The sequence below is a fragment of the Alligator mississippiensis genome, chromosome 11 (genome assembly GCF_030867095.1).
Source record: "Alligator mississippiensis isolate rAllMis1 chromosome 11, rAllMis1, whole genome shotgun sequence".
Classification (NCBI taxonomy): domain Eukaryota; kingdom Metazoa; phylum Chordata; order Crocodylia; family Alligatoridae; genus Alligator; species Alligator mississippiensis.
This window is the reverse complement of record NC_081834.1, coordinates 42,199,096-42,219,783: the sequence shown is the minus strand read 5'-3', so window position 1 is coordinate 42,219,783 and position 20,688 is coordinate 42,199,096. Positions and strand designations below refer to the sequence as shown.

Here is a 20,688-nt window from a genome sequence, read left to right as displayed (position 1 = left end):
ACGAGTGCTGGGCTCGGCATACTAGAAAGGCGGCTTGTGGACAAAGCTGCTCATTGTGCTCTGTTGCTATAGGGCTGTCCGAGCCATGCCAGTGATGGCTTCTCCTTCAAGTCTGCCGCTCCATGCAGCAGTTCCCATCTTCCCCCGGAGATCTTCCGAGGTGTAGTTGCCTTGCCAAGCTGTGCCGTGTCAGTGATCTCTATGAGCATAAACAGGAAATGCTGCTGTCGTCCAGCAATGGGCCAGACATCAGAGCAGATTTAATTTATTAGAGCATGGAGACTAGAGGAATGAGAAATGCAAATTGACTGGACAACTAGAGCAAGCAGGGATGAGGGTGGTTTGTACTGATGCTTGTCAGAATTCACTAAGGCACATGGAAATTTTCAGTGCTGTTTAGGAAGCCCTGCCAGTTACCTTTAGAGATAACACTTTATCGCAGCCATCTATGGCTTCTTGGTGGCCAGCCCGAGGAGACGGCAGTGATCTGAGGCCTCTGCCCTACCCTGTCATCTGCTAAGTACTTCTATCTTGGTTTTGGCTGGACTAGCAACTCTGAATTATATTGGGGAAATCCTTTTGGCTGTCCTGTTTCCTGGGGTAGGAGCAGCCATGGGAAGGCAGGATGAGGAGTGAAGATAGACACAAATCCCCAGGCCTTCTTGACTTGCAAATGAAGGCAGAAGGCGCTTTCATTAGCACCTCATCTGGTTGTGATTGAATGCAGGCTCCCTTGGGGCCTGAGAAAAGCATCCCTCCTTAAAATCAAAGACAGCTAAATGCTTTTTTCATGTGCATGCCTGAATTGCACCTGGGCTGCCATCTACCCTTATGTGAAGGGCACTATCAAGGTTGGATGTAGAGCCAGATAGGTTTAATCTACAAAAGGAATAGACTTGTGAGATACCAATTTTGTAGCGGTTTCCTGGTAATGTTGGCTATAAAGTCTTGATCCACCATGCTCCAGTGCAATGCAAACAACTAGTAAGATGGGGCAGGAGGAGAGGCTTTCTTCATCAAAAGCTCCTGAGATCTCTTCCAGGAAAGATGCTGAAGTCCATCCTTGACCTCCTTTTGCACAAGGCAAGACTATATTTTCCCTTTTTTACCTCCTAATATCACAGGAAGTCATATTTAAGAAATGTCTGGGATGGGACTGTTGGGTGTCTCTGTTTGTTTGATTCTTTTTCCCTGAACTTGCCTTTGGTTTGAAGGTGAACATGCTTGCTACTTACTGTGCCTGAGAACAGTAGGTTATCTTGGGAAGTGCATTAGAACGTAGACTAATGTTTCCAAAGACAGCAAGTTAACTACTTGCATCTATTTCTAGCTGCCCGTGTTGGGAAGTTCTGGCCATCCTGTCCAGATGTGACTTTAAGAGGAGTGGTATCCAGTTTGGCCAGGAAAAAAACTCCTTTCCTAGTCAAAACTCCTTCATGATCAAGAAAACTGACCTCTATTTCAAAGCCTTGTTTAAGACATTGCCCTTCAGTTGGACAGGATCCCCTAGTGCCATCGGGACAGTAAATCAGATCCAGCTTCAGGAGGAAGACTAAAGACTTCCTGGAATGTTTGCTTGGCAGACCTGCCATCCAGGCCTGATTCAGTTCTTATTGGTTTAGGATTAGTCCCACATGATCAGACTATATGCAGACCAACAGATTACTGCATGGGAAATTCTTCTTTCATGGAATAAATACCATTAATTTGATTTGTCTGTCTCCATAGACATCTCTCTCTCTTCATCTGCTCTGTGTAAAAAGCTGGATGCAGAGAAGCGGAAGATTCTGAACTGATCTGTGCGTTGGAGGCTATTGGACTTTCAGTCTGTAGTCATGAACCCTTCCCTGTTGTGCTCCCTGGGAGAAACTGGTAGCCACTAGCACGAACAGAACCAGCCAGAGTGATCCAAGTCTCCAGTCCTGACCATCTCTTGCTTAACACACAGACAGTGGCAGTGAATTTTGATTAAAGCCACATAGCACTCTGGCTGAGGGCAAAGTTGAAAGGTAACACTTCTGTCACTTGTGATGTGACCCAGTGTTGATGCCTTGATATTAAAGATGTCTCACTGAATGTTAATCAGCTCCATGCCCTACAATTTTTTATCTCACCTTTTTCATGAACCAGCTGAAACACTAGTGCTCCATCTTGGTGGTTGCACAGCATAGGCTGGAATGATAAATCATGGAGTGGATGCAGCATCTACTAGGTTTTGCAGACAAGCTTTCAGATCCCAGCTGAGTACATGTAGCTAAGTTGGAGAAATGCAGCCAGAACCCTGTGTCTAAAGGCCACCAGCTTTTAGTTTGCTTTCCCACTCCTCAGTTCCCACTAGCTGTGATAAGTCAGAGAGAAAAATCTCACTCTTCCCTTTTCATATGATTAGGCTGGAATCCCAGTTCCTGCAGAGTCTCATAAATTTCAAGATTTAGGGTTTGACATGGGGGTATGGCAGGCAGGGAGAGATAGAAGACGGAGAAATGAAGCTTATCGGAGGGTTTAAGATCCTGAGGAGAGCATCTCATTTGTGTATCATAGGAAATAATGATGGGAGGAAGGAGAAGCTGAGATGAAGAGGGTTGTCAAGTCCTCATGGACCCAGATGTAGAACAGGGTTGGATCAATTAGGAGTCTTCATCTACTTTGGGACCTGGTTTTCATGGCTTCACCAGCCTGTTTCATACATTCATAGATTCCAGGGTCGGAAGGAACCTCAGTGGGCCATCTAGTCTGATCCCTGCCCCTGGCAGGCAAGGAAAGGGTCACCAAACCTGGGGTCATGTGAACCCAGCCAGGCGCCTGTCCAGTCTCCTCTTGAAGACCCCCAAGGATGGGGCGAGCACCACCTCCCTTGGAAGCCCATTGCAGATCCTGGCAACCCTGACCATAAAGAACTTTTTTCTAATGTCCAGTCTAAACCTTTTCTCCAGTAGCTTATGGCCATTGTTCCTTGTTATTCCAGGGGGTGCCCTGGCAAACAGATCATTGCCTACTTCATGTTGCTCTCTCCTTATGAATTTGCACGCTGCCACAGGATCCCCTCTCAGCCTCCTCTTGGAGAGGGTGACGAGGTTAAGGTCCCTTAGTCTTTCCTCGTAGGGCCTTCCTTGCAGGCCTTCAGTCAGATGAGTGACTGTTCTTTGGACCCTCTCCAGGTTGTCTGCATCCCACTTGAATTGCGGCATCCAGAACTGGACATAGTACTCCAGCTGCAGCCTGACCAGTGCTGCATAGAGGGGGAGCATCACCTCCCTGGACCTATTTGTGAAGCAGTCTTTCATAATCTACTGTCTTGGGAGAGTTTTAAGGTGCTAAATTTTGACTGCACAATTAAGAAAAGTTCAAACATAGAGTGCATAGGTATGTGCACAGGGTGTTTTTATTGCACAGCATTCTGCACGTTTTGTAGAGAGAGAAAAGCCTGAAAACATGGTGTCTTTTGTTCACCTGAGTGAAGATGATGGCTATCTGAATAACTTACTGCTTCTGAGGTATTGTTACATCCTTGGAGACATTGTGGTCCTCTCTCTGCACCTAACTGTGTTGTAGACCAGACTCCAGAGGGCCTAATCAATTCAGTAAAAATGGCTCAGGCTCCCAGGTGCCTACTTCATGGCTCTGAACCAGTGTTAGAGCAGCTTACAGGACCAGGACTGTGCAGAGATTGCCTTTCTGTCCATCTCCAGAAGCTGAGTTGTAGCTGGGTTTGAAATGATGTCACACAGCTTGGAACTCTCAGTGTCCAATTGCAGCCTTGTTCCTGTTCTACCCATGGTGATGTAATCATGACATCACTGTTGGGGGTGGAACAGTTCTGATCTAGATCTAGAGGTGTCGTCAGTGCTATTGTCTGGGTTGAGGGCATCTCAAGACAGGCTAGTTGTCCAGGGAAGTTCTGGGGGCTCTATCCCTTCAATTCACCCAGTTTGTAGCCAAGCTTCTTGTACTGAGGCACGGGGGCTAGGTGTGTGCTTGAATTATTTTTAGACTGTTCATTTTCAGCCTACCACACCAGAAGAGGAGAGCACTCTGCTTCTCCAGCAGACTGTATCCTGTTCTCCATCACTGTCCCTGCTGGCTGCTGGCTTCTCACCCCTGACCGGCTCCTCCCACTGAAGAAGCGGGGGACAGGAGGAGGCATTTAGACTTCCCTCCACCCCGAGCCAGCCATGCAGGGAATTCCCAAGGTGGAGTATATCCCTCACACGGTCCAGGAATTCCAACTGAAGCTCAAGCTATTGCAGGGTGTCCATAATGGTCCCTTGAATGGAGGGAGGGAGATGGTGTGAGGGTAAAGGGCTTGCCCTAAAAGTCAGAAAGTGAATTTTCTTCGATCTTTTTTATGCACATGGCAGAAATGTAGGCCTTCTCCAGCTGCTCCAAGGGGACTCTGCTTACCTGCCTCTAGGTGAGGGAGCTGCCATCCTGTTCTTGCCCACCCAGGCACTGGCCTCCATCACATTTATTCTCTCTGTTCCCTTTGTACACCTGCACCCCAAATTTTCCCTCTCTTCATCCACGCTCATTTTCCTGTACTCCTAGCCTCAACTGTTTTCTCATACTACCTCCTCATTCCTTTTTCTCTAAATCCACCCTCCCATACTCCCCAAATTATTTCTTTTGTTAGCCATCTCAGCAGAAAAACAAAGCACTGGCTAGGCTATGGAAATTCAGATTCCTTGCCCTGATGAGCAATCCTTTACTCTGGACCTGCTGTGAGTCATGTTAAGAGCACACTGGGGGAGAGGCCAAGTGTCCACAGCTCAGCTTGTTCAGGAATGAGTTCTCCCTCTGTCCCCAGGCAATGTCCATGGGAGTTAGTTGAGAACAGACATCCCTGAATCAATTCTTGCTTGGGACCTGAGCTGGTATGAACTCATTTCTTGCAGCATGAGAGAGATGTAGTCAAAAGGGGATGAAATACATGAGCCCAGCAGGCCTAATGACGTGTCTGTGTCTTTAGGATAGAGCTGCAGATATGGACAGTGGGAGGTGGAAGGTGAATGAGGGTGGGAGAAAAACAAATGCAAATCCCATATTGAAGTTCCTCCTACTTGCACCTACCAGGTATCAGAATCTCCTCCTGAAGGCGATGAATCTGTGCGCACTTCAGAAACTAACAACTGGCACTTGGCGCGCCCCGGAAAAGACTCCATCTCTGTCACTCTACATGGAGCCACCAACCTACCTCCTAACCAGCGGGGCCAAGCACCATGGCCCTATGTGATTGTGTGAGTACCTTGGAGAATATTAATTGTTCTAATTATGGGATCTGTTTCTGCAGCAGAGAATTGGCAAGAGGAAGTGCAGGCCGAAAGTTAGTCTGTTTGGTTTTATTCTGCCACTGAGTAAATGGGCATTTTGGAGGCCTGGCCAGAAAGATGTGTCTCTTAGTTAAAACCATAACATAGTACATCAGGGAGACTGAAGTCTTTTGAGACACTGGGCAAATCCTCTGTGGTCCTTGGACAAGTTGTCAGAAATGATGATGTATGCAGCACATGGGGTAGAATATCTATTTCTAATCTCCCTTGTCTGGAGCCTGGCTGTCATGCCTGTGATTAATGCCATGAAAATGCCAGCAGAAAAAGTGCTGTAGCAGCAGTGTAGAGGAGGGGAGTGAAATGAACCAACTTTGTGAAGGCTGAGGAGTAGCAAATGATGGTGTTCCCTTCATTCAAAGCAGTGTACCATGTAGAGGAGGGACTAGTTTCCACTGGGTAGTCTCTGTTGAAGAATTTGTAGGCCCCTGAAGTGGTGAGAGCCATAGTTCGGAGTCTGTGGCTGCTGTAGGACTGCCCTGGATGGGTTTTGGCCCCATTGATACAGCTAGACATCTGGTGTTTGGGGTGGGTTTGGAAGCTGAAGAAATGGAGGTTGTGTTTGTGTTTTTGCACTGAGTAGGATGCATCAAGGCAATAACCATATTCTGAGGAACAGTGACAATCCCTAGTCTCCAAGGGCTGAGTGTACTATTTTGTCAGCAGATTACCCATTGGAGTGGGAGTAACCTGAGAGGTTTCTGGATTGGGCAAGGGTTTCCTGTTGGGTTGGTTGGTAGAGGATGGCCATTGGGCAAAGAACGGAGCCCCTAGAGCTTCCCATCACCCCATCCCCCATTCTCCTGCCCAAACTGGGGGGGGACACACTGTGCATGGGGAAGCGGGGGCACAGGGAGTGGGGGTGACTGGGCTCAGGAACAAGGAGACTTTCCTGCCATCCTGCATGCTGGTGTCAATCAGGAATAACAACCGTGTGGGTAAAAATGGGCATCATGGGCAGGGAAGCACTGAAGGTGGTGGAGGGGGGAGCTGTGGAACATTGGGGAGACAGCGTTGATGGTGGGAGCGGACAACATGGGCAGGGCGGCAGGTGTGGGGAACCATGGGCAATGAGACTCACAGTGGGAAGCAGGTGGGGGCACCTCTACCAACTAACCATCCTCTACCATACCCTAATGCGGCACTTGGAATTAATATGAAATGTATAAAATACTGTTGAAAAGCCCAGAGGATAGTGCTTATTGGTTTTATATATATAATCATAATAAATAATATAGTATCGTAATAAATAAATAAAGCAGTAGGCTTTAGTGCACAAAACTTCTCTCCTTGTGCATAATAGATGGATCGAGGGACTCAATTAAGCAGCACAAGTTTGGGTGTGTGTAGACTGAAAGGACATGTTGAGTAGTACTGTTATGATCGAACAGGTAAAGCATGAATTCTGATCAGCCCTTAAAGGGAAATAATAACAACCCATTGCTGCTGCTGCTTTCCCCTCTTTCAAAGAAATCATTGCTGTCTATGTAGGACCTATGCAAACAGTGGTTAGTTTGATCCACTGCTGCTTCTTGCATGAGCTATTTGATTAAGACCCCTCTTCCCAGAGCCATTTGGGAATTGTTGGTGTACAAGAAAGATCTTGCTCTGGGACAGCTGTATACAATTCAACATCCTCCAATAGAGGACAAGAAATTGGAGCTTATTGAAGTGAAAGAAGGATGAAATCATCAAAAAAAGATGTGAGGGTTTGATTCTCCACTGACACTGCTATTATGATGGTTTAACTCCATCTTGTCTTTGCATCATTGGTGATTCTTATGATTGAAATAATCTGGCGGTGCTCATCCCAGGTGTGGATGGCCATCAGCTCTTGTGAGCTTATCCACCCTTTGACAGGTTTTTAGCCATGCTGGGTCTCCGTACACCTTTCTCACCTGGCAGACCAGGTCGGGGTGCCAGTTTAGTCTCCAGCAACCTGACCATGAGACAGGTTGCACTGGGCTACATGGTACCAGTGGCATGGTAAATCCTGACCTGATATGAGTAAACCCTGACCTGGCCTGACCACCAATATCAAAGACTGGATGGGATTAAAATTAACTGAGAGTATACAAGGATTGGAAATGACTGGGAAGAATGGAAGAAAGTAATTGCAGTATCAAAGGTGCCCCAACGGTCAGTGCAGCCTCGGGACTGACTGACTGATTGAACTCCATCTTGGCATACATCTACACTGCATCACCAGTGGCCTTGGGGAAGGATGCTCTCAAAATGTGCCCTCCTTACTCAGCCTCATCGTCATGTGCCAAACCTGGAAACACATGAATGAAGTAACTCCTGGGATGTCCCTTTTGGCTGCTGTCAAGCCTGCTGGAGAGAAAGGTCTTGAGAGCACCCACTATGCATTGCCCCAGTATGGCCTCACAGATGTCTGGGTTGGTGCATGTGAGTAGGGATTATTGGAAAGTGGGTAAAGCACTGGGGACATAGTGGAGACTAACCCTTAGAAATCAACTTCCGTAGTGCCATGAAATCCATGCTAAAATATGTGGAGCTTCATGGGCACATTCTGCTGTAGAATTAGGACTACAGAAAAGTAGGGCAGGCAGGGACCTCACAAGGTCATCTGTCTAGTCCACCCCCTGCTCAAAGCAGGATCATCCCTGACTAAAGCATCCCAGCCCAGTCTCTGTCTAACCTGCTTTTGAAAGTTTCCAAGGATGGAGATTCCACCACTTTCCTAGGTAGTATTTTCCAATGGTTGACCACCCTCCTAGTCAGAAAGCTCCTCCTAATCTCCAACTTTAATTTCCCCTGCTGCAGAGAATAGAATTTCTATTTGTCTCAGTAACATGACAGACAAGGGAGATGGGAAAGCCAAGGCTAGACTATCAAGGGGAGTGGTACACCAGGTTTGAAAGAACACTAAGGGGAGCAGGGGGAGAGGATTCCCGTGGTAGGATTGCGGCAGGCAGGATACAGCTGTCTGGGTAGATCACACTAGATGAAGCAATAAGGACCCATTGACATCTACTTCTTAAGTTTATGCAAGCTGTAATGAAGTCTGCTTATTTCCCAGCCCTGAGCAAGCATGTTATGTGTTGGAAAGTTTGTCTAACATCTCTCTCAACTATCTAGTTGGCCCAATAATAGATTTATCAAACAAGTCTTGATTTCTGGGAAAAGGCAGTGCCACTCCCAGTGACCAGCTGTTCCCTATTTTCTCTCCTAGACCTCCAACATTTCCTCTGCAACAGGTTCCTTTGTTCTGTAATCAAACCCAAATGTCCTTCATCTCCAACTTGTCCTTGGCTTGCCATGGACACAGATTTCCTTTTGCCCTTCTGTTTCCAGAATCTCTTTACAACAACCTCATTCCTATTTGCCGCTTAGGTCTGTTCAGTCTGTGGTGCTAGCTCATTTCCCACCAAGTAAAGAACCTCTTTCCATAAGGTCTTTCATTGGGAGGTGTGGGGAGAGAGGCCTGAGATGGAGCAGAACAGGGCACCAGGATAAGGTGGAGAAGGAGGTCCAGTTGCATGAGAGGAGAGGCAGAGATGGCAGCAGGTGAGGTGTAGGAAAGTGGGGAAATGGAGGGGCTGGCTGAAATGAAGGAGGTGGTTATTAAGTAGTGCAGGTCACTGGTGATGACAAGGCACTGCCATGCAGAGTTGCATGTGGTGAGAAGCTGGATGTGCCACAGCATGGCTGGCAAAACAAGTGATTAATCCACTTCACAGGAGCCCAGAGAGCGAGGGGATGGGAGCTCCTGCTCCTTCTACTTCTTCAGGTGGACCCACTTGCTTTTCCTGCTGCCCTCCAATGCCTGCCTATGGGGAGTGAAAGGGGATAGAGCAGGGGTGGGCAAAATGAGGCCTGGGGGCCGGATGCAGCCCACCAGACCATTCTATCCGGCCCGCGGGGCCCCTAAAAAATTTAGAAAATTAATATTAATCTGCCCTGGGCTGCCTGTCATGAGGCCCTCAATGGCTTGCCAAAACTCAGTAAGCAGCCCTCTGCCCAAAATAATTGCCCTCCCCGGGATAGAGCCAAGTAGTGTTTGCTGATAGAAAGCTAACCTGGAAGCTAAAAGGATTGGAAATAGCATTGCCTGTGTGCTTCAGTCAGGGCAGCATGACTGGATTGACCCTTTTCCTGCCACTCCTCTGTCTGATCACCTGAACATCCTTGATGCTCCAATGTGCCATGCAGGATGGATGTAAGTTCAGGACTTCCCTAGTGGTGAATTGTAGCATCTGGCATGTTTGTGCCACAGAGATCATATCGGGTTGATGGTGTGTGGTTACCCAACTGCAGCTTCTTGTCTAGAGCTGTATTTTATCCGTACAGAACAAAAGCACCCCCAGCTGTTATTAGGATCAGTCTTGCTTTTCTGTTTCCTGGGCATGTCCTTTGCCAAGGGCTGATTTAAATCTCCCAGTCCCTTCTGTGTGGTTGGTCAGCATCATCTCCAAGTTACAGGTTGGGGAAACTGAGGCACAAATAATAAGTGAAATCAGTTTAATGAAGTCGACCACAGGCCTGACACTTAGTTCAATGATCCAGCTCCTACCTACACCCTTCCCACGACTGTAAGGAATCTCACATTATATCCTTAATCTTCATTGCACCTGCAATCCAGTTGTAGTCATCTGTACACTCAGCGGTAGCAACAGAGCAAAACCCAAAGGGGTGCAGAGATAGTTTAAAAATTAGTGGACTATTCTACTTCTCTTAATGAGGTTGGGGGGTTCAGTTCCAGGGCCTGAGGCTGTGAGGGGGTGCTGGTTGTGCTGCAGTGCTACTCAGCTGCCAGGATGGGTCACCTGCTTGGGTGAGGGACATCCAGGCTGGGCTCCCTTCCAAGCCCATACTCATCTGCCAGCATGACCCTCTGAAAATGGAGGGCGCTATTTCCAGGGCAAGGAGCGTGAGGCCAGGGGACTGGGGCCATGTCTCCTACATGGCAACTCGCACCTCTTCCTCTGATTGTTTCTGTGATTGTGACATTGCTTTTTGAAGTGGGCTGGAAAACATTCAGACCAGAAGCACAGGAAATGGCTGCTAAAGTGCAGGCTTTTTCTGTGATGGATTTGCCTGGGGGCAGGAGTGACATTTTTTTAAAGCAGTGAAAACAGCAACTCTGAGCAGAACACGAGAGATTAAAACCAGCCACAGAGCCCCTTCATTTCTCCTTCCCCTCCCACCAGTGCAAACTCTGACCTGGGGAGAGGAAACCTCTCATGAATACCGATGCATTACAGATCAGATCCAAAGCTCTTGTAGACTTGAATTAGGATGCTGGAGTGTTTCACACAGCACTGGTAGATTCCAGTTGCATGGCAGGCCCAATTTGCCTTGGCAACGTAAAGGCAATCATATTGCACTTAAATGCTATTGACCCCTGATGTCAGCCTTGGAGCCTGTTCCTAGCACGTGGGGAGCAGCAGGGAGTAAGTAGTCAGCACCAAGGAACGTCTGCTTCTTGGTGACATGGGGAACAGCTTCACAAGAGCAAGAGCCCCATTCTCCAGTGGGGTGACAAGGAATAGGACTCAGTCTTTGCCTACCAGAAGAAGGTGCAATCAAGATTAAGGATATAATGCGAGATTCCTTACAGTTGTGGGAAGGGTGTACTTAGTAGCTGGATCATTGAACTAAGTGTCAGGCCTGTAGTTGACTTCGTTAAATTGATTTCACTTATTATCTGTGCCTCAGTTGCCCCCACCTGTAACTTGGAGATGATGCTGACCAACCACACAGAAAGGACTGGGAGATTTAATCAGCCCTTGGCAAAGGACATGCCCAGGGAATAGAAAGGCAAGACTGATCCTAATAACTGATCCTTCTATCCACCTATAGAGCAAAGGATTTTTTCCTCAGATGGCAAGGAGAATGCCAAGATGACTATATACCATAGGTCCCTTTCTCCATTCTAAATCAGCTGAATGCAACCTGCCCACAATGCATTTTAAATAGACTCTGCACTAGCATTGGTCCCTTTCAGATTTGCTTCCCTTCTTGGGTGAATGTGAAGCTCCTGTCCGAACTGCTGATCACGTCTCTGAGGTCTGCCTTGGTCTTTGGAATCAACTAAACATCCTAGAGGCAGGGATCTTTTTGTAGAGGGTATAGTTTATTGGACCAGTTGTATAGTTGGGAGAAAGAGAGACAAGCTTTTGGCTACTACAGACTCCTTCCTCAAGTCCCTGAGAAGAAAACCATAGCCAGTTTCTTTCTGAAGTGGCTTGTTCCTTGACTGTGGGCACACACTAACCCAATGACCTATAGGCACATTTCTATTTGGTTGTGGACCAGTGACCACCTGCAAGCAGGGAAAGATGTGGACAAGTGTCTGCTAATTGGTCACTTGGCAGAGAGGAGCTTGGGAGCTGAACTCCAGCCTCCAGAGCTGGTACCTACAAATTAGGATATAAGCACATTTGATGGGGCAGCATGGAAGACATTTGTCTGGACTGTCACCCATGCTGCATCTGAGAGCCCTCAGCCTCCCAGCTGCCACCCCAGCTTTCTTTCTCCTGGGCTGTCCTGGGCACCCGCTTGTCCCTGCAGGAAACCAGACTCTGACCTGTTACAGTAGAGGGAACCCAGAGCAGTTCTTCTCAGGTCAGTGGAGTTTGGATTGACCTCAGTATAACCAAAATCACAAGCTGGGTCTTCCAGGCAGCAAGGGCTCACCCCCACACCTTTCAGCCCAACCCACCCATGGTTTTAATCAGCTGATGCAGGAGCACAGTGACAGAAGCTCTCCCTCCACCCCCCACACAGGCTGACGCCTGAGTAGCTCCACGGCAGGAGCTGTTTCTATTTCCATAAACCAATTATATCCAGATAATCTCGGGAGATTTAAACATCAATAACCTAAATGGTAACATGAGGGTGGCTTATGCTTGTTGCTTCTCTCTTTACATTCTGATGCTGCTCCATCACTTCATCACCATGGTAACCCGGGGCAGGAGTTGGGAGGGCTTGGTACAGGGGAGGGAGACGAGGGGACAGGAGCAACTCCATGGATATTGGCACCAGGGCCTGCAAATTACTGATGCAGGACACATCCCGGTGCCTTTTAGTAACCATAGTGAGGAAGCAAAGGCAGAAGGGGATTGATTATTACACACAAGGACGCTTTATTATAAGGAGGGCAAAAAGGGGATTGAAAGGTGGCTTGTATGGTGTGAAATGCAACGTCCCTCAATGGCAAGATGAGGGCCAGGCCAGGTAAGTGCTAGTTGGAAATCTGACTTCAGGGGACCTGGGGGTTTGGGTTCCATCAAAGTTCTTGGGATGCCACCTTGGGCAGCCGTCCAGGGGAAGTACAGTAAAGCTTAACTGGCTCACCTTATGATCCAGGTGGCACTGCCAGCTGGCAGGGGCTAGTGAGATGGAAATGACAGGTGATGGAGAATAATAAAAGAAGCCATTAAAGAGGGGGGCTAACCTCTGGAGCTGGTCAGAGATGCAGTTCTGTAGGGTAAGTGTTGGAGCACACTTCCCCCCACTATCACACTGGAGGGTCTCTACGTTCTTGCCCAGGGGCAGCTGGAGGCTGCTTCAGTCCCGGTGGCCTATTCAATCAGCAGCCCCACTGAGTCCACAAAAGAGAACCTAACATCAAGATTGAGGGTGGTTTCGGTGTGAGGTATGTCACCTCATTCCTCACAGCCCTCTGAACAGCTTTCCAACAGCAGTCACTTGTTGCTGGACTTCCTGGGTTTCACCTATGCCACATCCCATCAGCAGTTCCTTGAGCCATCCATATCCCTGTGAGGCTCCTTGAATGGAAATCTATTCCCTGTCAGTCCTTCCTAAAGAAAAGTGAGTGAGCATCTCTTAGAAAAGTTGCTGTGGTTGGGACTGAGGGGTCAGCATTTGGCTCCATGGTTGGTTGCATCTTTTTCCTCTTGTAGTATGGCATTATCTACTCCATTATGGGTGACCTGTTGATTGTTACCTCTGAACTGGATCACTGCTGTGTACTGCATTCCTATTAGTCTCCTTGCCTGCTTCCATTTGACTCCTGCCCAGAATAATATAATGGAATCCTTTAGCTAAACTCTTTTATATCTGCTGGTTCTAGGTCACACTTTAAGCTTGGTCTTGTCCATGTTTCTGAACCTCTTTAGCCAGAAAGGTGGTCTCTGGTTTTGATCAGATACTTCTGAGTGCTGTATGTCCTTTCCACATTTTGAATGACACTAGAATATCTTGGAGGTGATGAAACAGCATCCCTATGTTCTTCCTTACCTGACTAGGACAAACTCTTGGATTTCTACCTTTGACACATAGCTCACCAGTTCCCATGGCCTGGTGTATCTAGCTCAGGCCTGAGCAGCTGGATCTATCATAGGGAGTTACTGGGCAATGTTACTTCCCAACCTTTTCCAGGCCAAGGCACACTTACATTAAAAAAAAATTCTGTGGCACGCCTATTAAGGCATTCCCCATCCTCATACCTATTGCAGCTCATTGCAGCTCATTGCCGTGGCAATATTTTGTGGCACGCCTACTCATTTCTGACGGCACACTTTTGTGCCACAGCACACTGGTTGGGAAACACTGCTGTAGACAGGTCCTGTTTCTGTGGCAGCTCTGTATACAGATTAAATACAGCATAGGGCCCTATGTGACTCCTTTGAAAGTCCTTTGCTCCTTAATGCCTCTGCAGCAGGGAGGGGTATGTATGGCTAGCATCTACTGTAAATGCAGTATGGAGGATGGATGTACCAACTTTGACCCATTTCACATCTATGCCATTTCGGGCTGAGCTACTAGAATGCTAATGTCCTAGAGAGCCTCCTCTCCTGCAGCTGTAATGCAAGTTCCCACTGAAGACATGAAAACCCTGATCAAGAATGCCAAGCTGTTCTTCCCTAACCTCCTGCTTGCAATTTACAGTTTTTCCTATTTAATTTCAGCTCCACTAAATTTTATTGGCTCAGAACACAAATTGTTCCAGTAACATTTGGTAGGTCATAAAGCAGCCCTAAGAAAAACCATTTAAAGCCCAACAGTGTGTGACCAAGATGTCTGTAGATTGGGGGTGAGCTTTACGTTTATGTGACTGTAGGAGGGGCGGGAACTATTTGGATAACCTTCAACGGAGCTTATAGTACATGAAAGCAAGGCTGACACGATATAGCACAGTTTAGACCAGAGAGGACCAAGCTGCAACATGGGTCCCACAAGTGGTACAGGTAGCCTCTGTGTGTGCCACACACAGATCATGGAGAGCGGGGCAGGAAACACAATGGCATATAAGAGAGAAAGCAAAGTAGCAGATCAATCAGGGAGCACAGGATGGGAAGCAGAAGGTAGAGTAGCAGATCAGGCAGGGATCACAGGGCAAGCAGCAAAAAGTAGAGCAGTCGATTGGATGGGAATGAAATCAGAGTGGTACTTGGAGAGGGTGTGGGCTAATTTGTGGGATGGCTGCCAAAAAAGTTGGCTCCCACTGGGTTAGGTAGAAGGTAGGGGAAATTTACACCTTTGTATACTAACCAAAGTAGATACCTAGGACAAACTTGCATGAGCGGAAGTTCACTTCATCAGAGTGTGTGCATATACGTGTGCGCCTGTATATGTAGGCATCTATCTGTGTGTCTTGCAAGACAATAGAATTGCTCTGAGTGAGACATCAGCTTTTTGAACATCTGTGAGCATGGCTATAGAGTCCAATTCCGGAATGACCATTCCTTTGACACTTATCCCATGTGACGTTTGTATGTAACAGTCCTGAATGTGGTGTGAAGGTCTTCCTGAGGTTTTTACTTTCCTTTGCATGTTGGGCTCTTCTTTCCTCCAAAGCCTTCATTCCATGCTTATAGACTGCTTCCAAGCACTTTAATCCTCATCCATCTTCTCCCAGTCCTTTTAGCAGTACCTATAGATAGGTATAGTTAGATATTTATATGTCATCATAGTCTGCTTTGGCTAGTCTGTAAGGTGCAAATCTCCCCTGCCTTCTACTTGACTTCAGACTAACACAGCTAACTACATCTCTCTCTCCCCACTGAGTTACACCAAGGCCAAGTGCAGGCAGGTGCATCACAAGGATGCAGTCATATTCACACAGCTCTGCCAGTGCATTTCGGCACTGATATTTCAGTCCTGGAGTCCTCGGACACTGCCCTGGTGTTGCTCAGTGCTGGGAGGCATTTCTACCAATGCACTTTGAGTCTGGCTTTTTTCCATCTTTTCATATTGCTCATTAAGGACTAGCTGTTGGGCCCTCCTTATAGTGTTGTTACCTAGAGGGTAACAGGGGAAGGGCTGGAGTCAGCACAGTATTTGCATTTCTGCCTCTGAAAGAGTGCTCTTATCCTGCAGCTGTTCTTTTTGTGAACACAAAGACTAACACTAGTTTCAGCTCACTTCCCCAGGTCTCTGTGTCCCAGGAACAGACGTCCGGCTAAATAAGCCAGATCAGATTCATGCTGTGATGGACTCTTCTCTGTTCTCAAGCCAGTATTATGATCTGAAGCTACAGATTCTGAGCTGTTTTTCTGTGTGCGCCATGCATGCACGCAATTCTCCTGGCCCAGCACACTTGCATGCACACAAGTGCATGCACTTGCCTCTGGCCCAGCACACACAGGTAAATACAAGCACATGTACACACACACACTTTTGCCCCTGGTCCAGCACACATACATATACATGCACATGTGTGTGCTTGCCCCTGGCCCAGCATGTATGCATATGTGCATGTGCATACACATACACACATAAATGTGCGCTTGCTCCTAGCCTAATACACAGTGTCTGTGTGTGTGCCTGCATGTGCACACACATGTATGTGCACGTGGTAGGTCAGAGGGAAGCATGTATGTGTGTGCTTGGTGGGCCAGGGGTAGATGTGTGTATGCACATGTATGTGTGTGTGTGTGTGTGTGTGTGTTTGCCCCTGGCCCAGCACAAAGTGGAAATGACCTTGCAGTACTGCAGCCAGGTGTTTTTTTCCAATTAACCAAACAATGAGGATGGAAGTGACAGGCTCTTTTTCCCTTAAGTGCTGAGGCCTGGAGGACTCGCTCACTGAGGTGCAAGCTGGGGAGAACCCTGCTCTCACTGTTTGGCTGATGAATTTCAATGCCAAGGAAAAAAAAATCCCTCAAGGTCTCTGTTGAATACTGTATTGTGCTTCTGGCCTGATTAATTCTGCTCTGAAAGGTTCCATTGTTTGAAAAGATCCATTGGGTTTCCAAGCAAGGGAGCAACACTTATTTTCAATTGCTGCAGTAGCAAAAGAACTGTTAATCCAATAGGAATCCAAGCCATTGCATTTAGTAGTTGGAAGGAAGCAAAGCCCCTACCATGTGTACAAGCAGAGTTGTGTTACTGTACAGCCAGGACTTTGGACTTCAAATGCACTGATTAGTAGTTCAGAGAAAGGGCAAGAAGAATGAACAAAGAGAAAGTCTCCATGAGGAAGATCACAGTGTGTGCATCAGTAAGATGCAGCAGTCACCCTGTTTGTGCCTACACCACATCTCTTGTGCTCTTGGGCATGGGCAGGCACCCTGCTTCTATTCACAGGTACCGCACTTGCAAAAGCAACCCTGAACTTGCAACAGGCACCAGATTTGCAAAAGCAGCACTGCTCCAGGTGTGCCTTATAAAGCTAATCATAGTTTCAGTGATATTAAGATATTAAGATGCAGCACCTAGGAATCAAAAACATCATAGTTTCAAGATGATTAGGGGCTTACAGGACAAGCCCTATGAGGAGAGACCAAGGAACCTGGACCTCTTCAGCCTCTGCAAGAGAAGTTTGAGAGGTAAACTTGTGGCTGCCTACAAATTCATTAGGGGGACGCAGCAAGGGATCAGAGATGCTCTGTTCACCAGGGCACCTCTTGGGCTAACAAGGAACAATGGTCATAAACTGATGGAGAGCAGATTTAGACAGATATCAGGAAAAACTTCATGGTAAGGGTGACCAACATTTGGAATGGGTTTCCAAGGGAAGTCGTGCTCGCCCCTACCTTGGTGGTCTTTAAGAAAAGGCTGGATAGTCACCTGGCTGGGGTCATCTGACCCCAGTACTCTTTCCTGCCTAGCCAGGGGGTCAGACTTGATGATCTGTTGAGGTCCCTTCTGACCCTAGCATCTATGAATAAGATACATGCATTGCAAGAATGCAGCCCGCACAATTAGCATATGACCAACTGGAGCTTAGACTGCAGATTATTATTTATTTTTTATATTGTGGTGGCACCTAGGAGCTCTACCCATGGCTCAGATCCCCATCGTGTTAGGCATTGTAGAAATATGGATAAAAAAATCATCCCCACCCCCAAAGCAGGATGTATTTCCTGACTAGACAAGGCAGTGTCTCTTATTAACATGCTCAAAAAAAATGAGCAAGAGTTCCCAGAAACCTGAGTAATTTAAAAAATCTTGAGTTTAAAAAAAAAAGAAGAAAGAAATAGGGGCAGGTTATTTTTGTTTGTCTTCCATTTTGAACCTTTAGGTTACACTCAGTGTTTGTTTTCCAAGCTTTTTTCTTGCAATTCTGGAGGGAAGAAATTGCCTTTTTGTTATAAATCAATCTATCAATCAATAAATAAATAAAAATGACCGTGACATTCTCACCTAATCCGCTAACTCCAGAAACGGGGTCTTTAAAAGGGGTAATAGCACGGTGGAAGTTGGCCATCTTGATTGTATTATACCTGATTGGTGTAATACACAGGCAAAACAAGCCATTTCTATGCTGGGGGGAGTGGAGGGGTGGGGGGGTGGCTGGTGTTGGGTTCAAATGTTGGCATGGCAGTAGTGGCAGCTGTGCAAATCTTGCACCCACTCAGAATCAGTGCCCAGGGCTACTGCCCTGTTTGTCCAACCCCAGTTACATTGTAGGTATGATTAGGGTGGCCATTCATCCGGCTTTATAAAGGACAGTCCGGTTTTCTGGTCCTCTGTCCTCTATTGATATGAAACTGGATGCCGTTATGTCCTCTATTTTTCACTGCTCAGCACCCCCTTCCCCCCCGGCGCCGACACCGCCACAGCTGCCTGCGGGAACTCCCCACTTGGCCTGCCGCTGACAACACTGTGGCTGCCTGCGGGATCTCCACACTCACCACTGCCATCCCTCTGCCGCCGACACCACAAACACCGCCTGCGGGAGCTCACCATGCCCCCCAGCCTCAGGAGGCACGCAACGTTCATGGTGGTGGGGGCAGTTGCTGGCTCTATTCTTGAAGTATCCTGATGGCCACCGTAGGTGTGATACTTCTATGAACCACATACACACTGCAGCTATCCTGGGTGGTAAAGCCAGATGAGGTTTCTTAGAACGTGCAAAGCAGTGCTAATGAGCTAGTAGATCCAGCCCTGGATTTCTGCTGTGTGTGTGGCAACGTACTGTATCTCTTTTTATTCTTTAGTGGGAATAATGCACTGGAACTGCCTTGTTTTGCTCCTCTGCAAGGAATGGGCTCCCCGAGAGAAAAATCTCCAGTGCTTAGAGATAATACCTTAGATCGCTGCATAAATATTTACAAGGTAGGGGCCATACACGCCTCGCAAAAAAACAGAATATTGCCAAACAAGGTTTGCTTTTCAAAGCCTTTGTTTGTTGAATAACCCTGGTGCCTCACTTAGCGGGGCTGCCGAGTGGTGTCACGTGAGAGGCTGAATGTTGTATCTTAGGTACTTATACACAATATCTAAGCACCTCTCTGTCTCAAATGCCTTCATCCTCACAACGCTGTGGGGAGGTAGGGCACTGCAGCTGTTCCTCTTGTGTGGATGGAGAACCAAGGCACAGAGATATGAGGCGACTTGGCTGAGGTCTTGCAGGAAATCTGTGATGAAGCAGAGACTGGGAAGTTGGGGTCCCAAATGGGCATCTAACCACTGAACCCTTCTTCCTCTCCTCCAGTGCCGAGAGACATGGCGTGCACAAGTAGAAAGAATTAGGTATTAGTAGGGCTAAGCATTCAAACAGTAGGACTCAGGTCCCAAAAAGTCATGACAGTGGATGAAAAAATCATGAGCTTTTTTAAAATGCATTGTTTTGTTTGCCATTTGATTAGGGGTACAGTATTTGGGTCAAATTTCCAGTCCTGAAGGCTAGAAACACACTTTGGCTTTTCCAGTGAAAGATGAGCTTCTCCCCTGTCTAACCCAGTGATTCTCAACCAGGATGACACAGTATCCTGGGGCGCTTTGGGATCCTTTCGAGGGTGCTAGAGGGTGCCACACAATATTAGCTCTGCTAGGTGTGCAAACTTGATTCACAAGAGCCAATAGTGTGTCCTTGTTGTGAAGAAGGCTAACGGCATACTGGACTGCATCAGTAGGAGCATTTCCAGCAGATCAAGGGAAGTGGTTCTTCCCTTCTAGTTGACACTAGCGCAGCCACATCTGGAGCACTGTGTCTGGTTTTGGGCCCACTATAGAAGGGCTGTGAACAAATTGGAGAGAGCCCAGTGGAGGGCAACAAAGATGTTTAGAAGGCTGGGGACATGACTTCTGAGGAGAGGCTGAGGGAACTGGTCTTATTTAGTTTGAAGAAGAGAAGACTGATAGGGGGATTTAATAGCAGCCTTCAACTACCTGAAGGGGGGGTTACAAAGGGGATGGAGCTGGACTGTTCTCAGTGGTGGCAGGTGACAGAACAAAGAGCAATGGTCTCAAATTGCCCCAAGGGAAGTTTAGATTAGACATGAGGAAAAAAAACCTTTTCACTTGGAGGGTAATAAAGCATTGAAACAGGTTACCCAGAGAGGTTGTGAAATTCCATCCTTGGAGGTTTTTAAGACCCAGCTAGACAAAGCCTTGGCTGGGATGATCTAGTTGGGGCTGGTCCTGCTTTGAGCAGGGGATTGGACTAGATGTGACCTCCTGAGGTCCCTGCCAACCCTCATTTTCTGTGATTCTGTGGTTCTATAAACCAGAGATTTCAGCTGGGAATCCATAGTGTTAAACCATTCTGACCTGCTGTGGTCTTTTTGAGTTCTTTGCAACAGAAGAATTGATGTAGTATTTTTCTGTGGTCAAAATAACAGTGAAAACAAAGAGCTGGCATTTTCGAGGAGCTGCCTCAAGTCTAAAAAGGTTGAAAACCACTGATCTAACTTGTAGGAACTCACAAGCTGGGGCTATAAGAATGAAGAGAGAGGCTAACTATACAGTTACTAACATTACTGCTGGCTGGGAAACAGAAAAGACAAAGCAGAAATGTTGTTTCCTCTTTCCCTTGAAATGTCATTTCCAGTGATGTTTTCAGAACAGCCCTGACTGACATCTTGGGGAATGTCTTTGAAATGATGAGAGGACCAGGGACCCCTTCTCAGCCTGTAGGAAAGGGATGTATGCATATTTTGTGCTTGCTCCCAGAGACTTAACTTTTGTTCTTCCAGCCCTGCTG

At 47.2% G+C, this 20,688-nt stretch overlaps 1 protein-coding gene across 1 annotated transcript in view; it reads left to right on the top strand.

Annotated features, from left to right (window-relative positions):
- Positions 1–20,688, top strand: part of CCDC33 (coiled-coil domain containing 33) — a 199,409-nt gene that overhangs the window by 34,881 nt on the left and 143,840 nt on the right. The window contains exon 4 of the mRNA XM_019477767.2: positions 5,071–5,234. Within this exon, the coding sequence (XP_019333312.1) occupies positions 5,071–5,234 (164 nt within the window). The remainder of the gene's footprint in view (positions 1–5,070; positions 5,235–20,688) is intronic.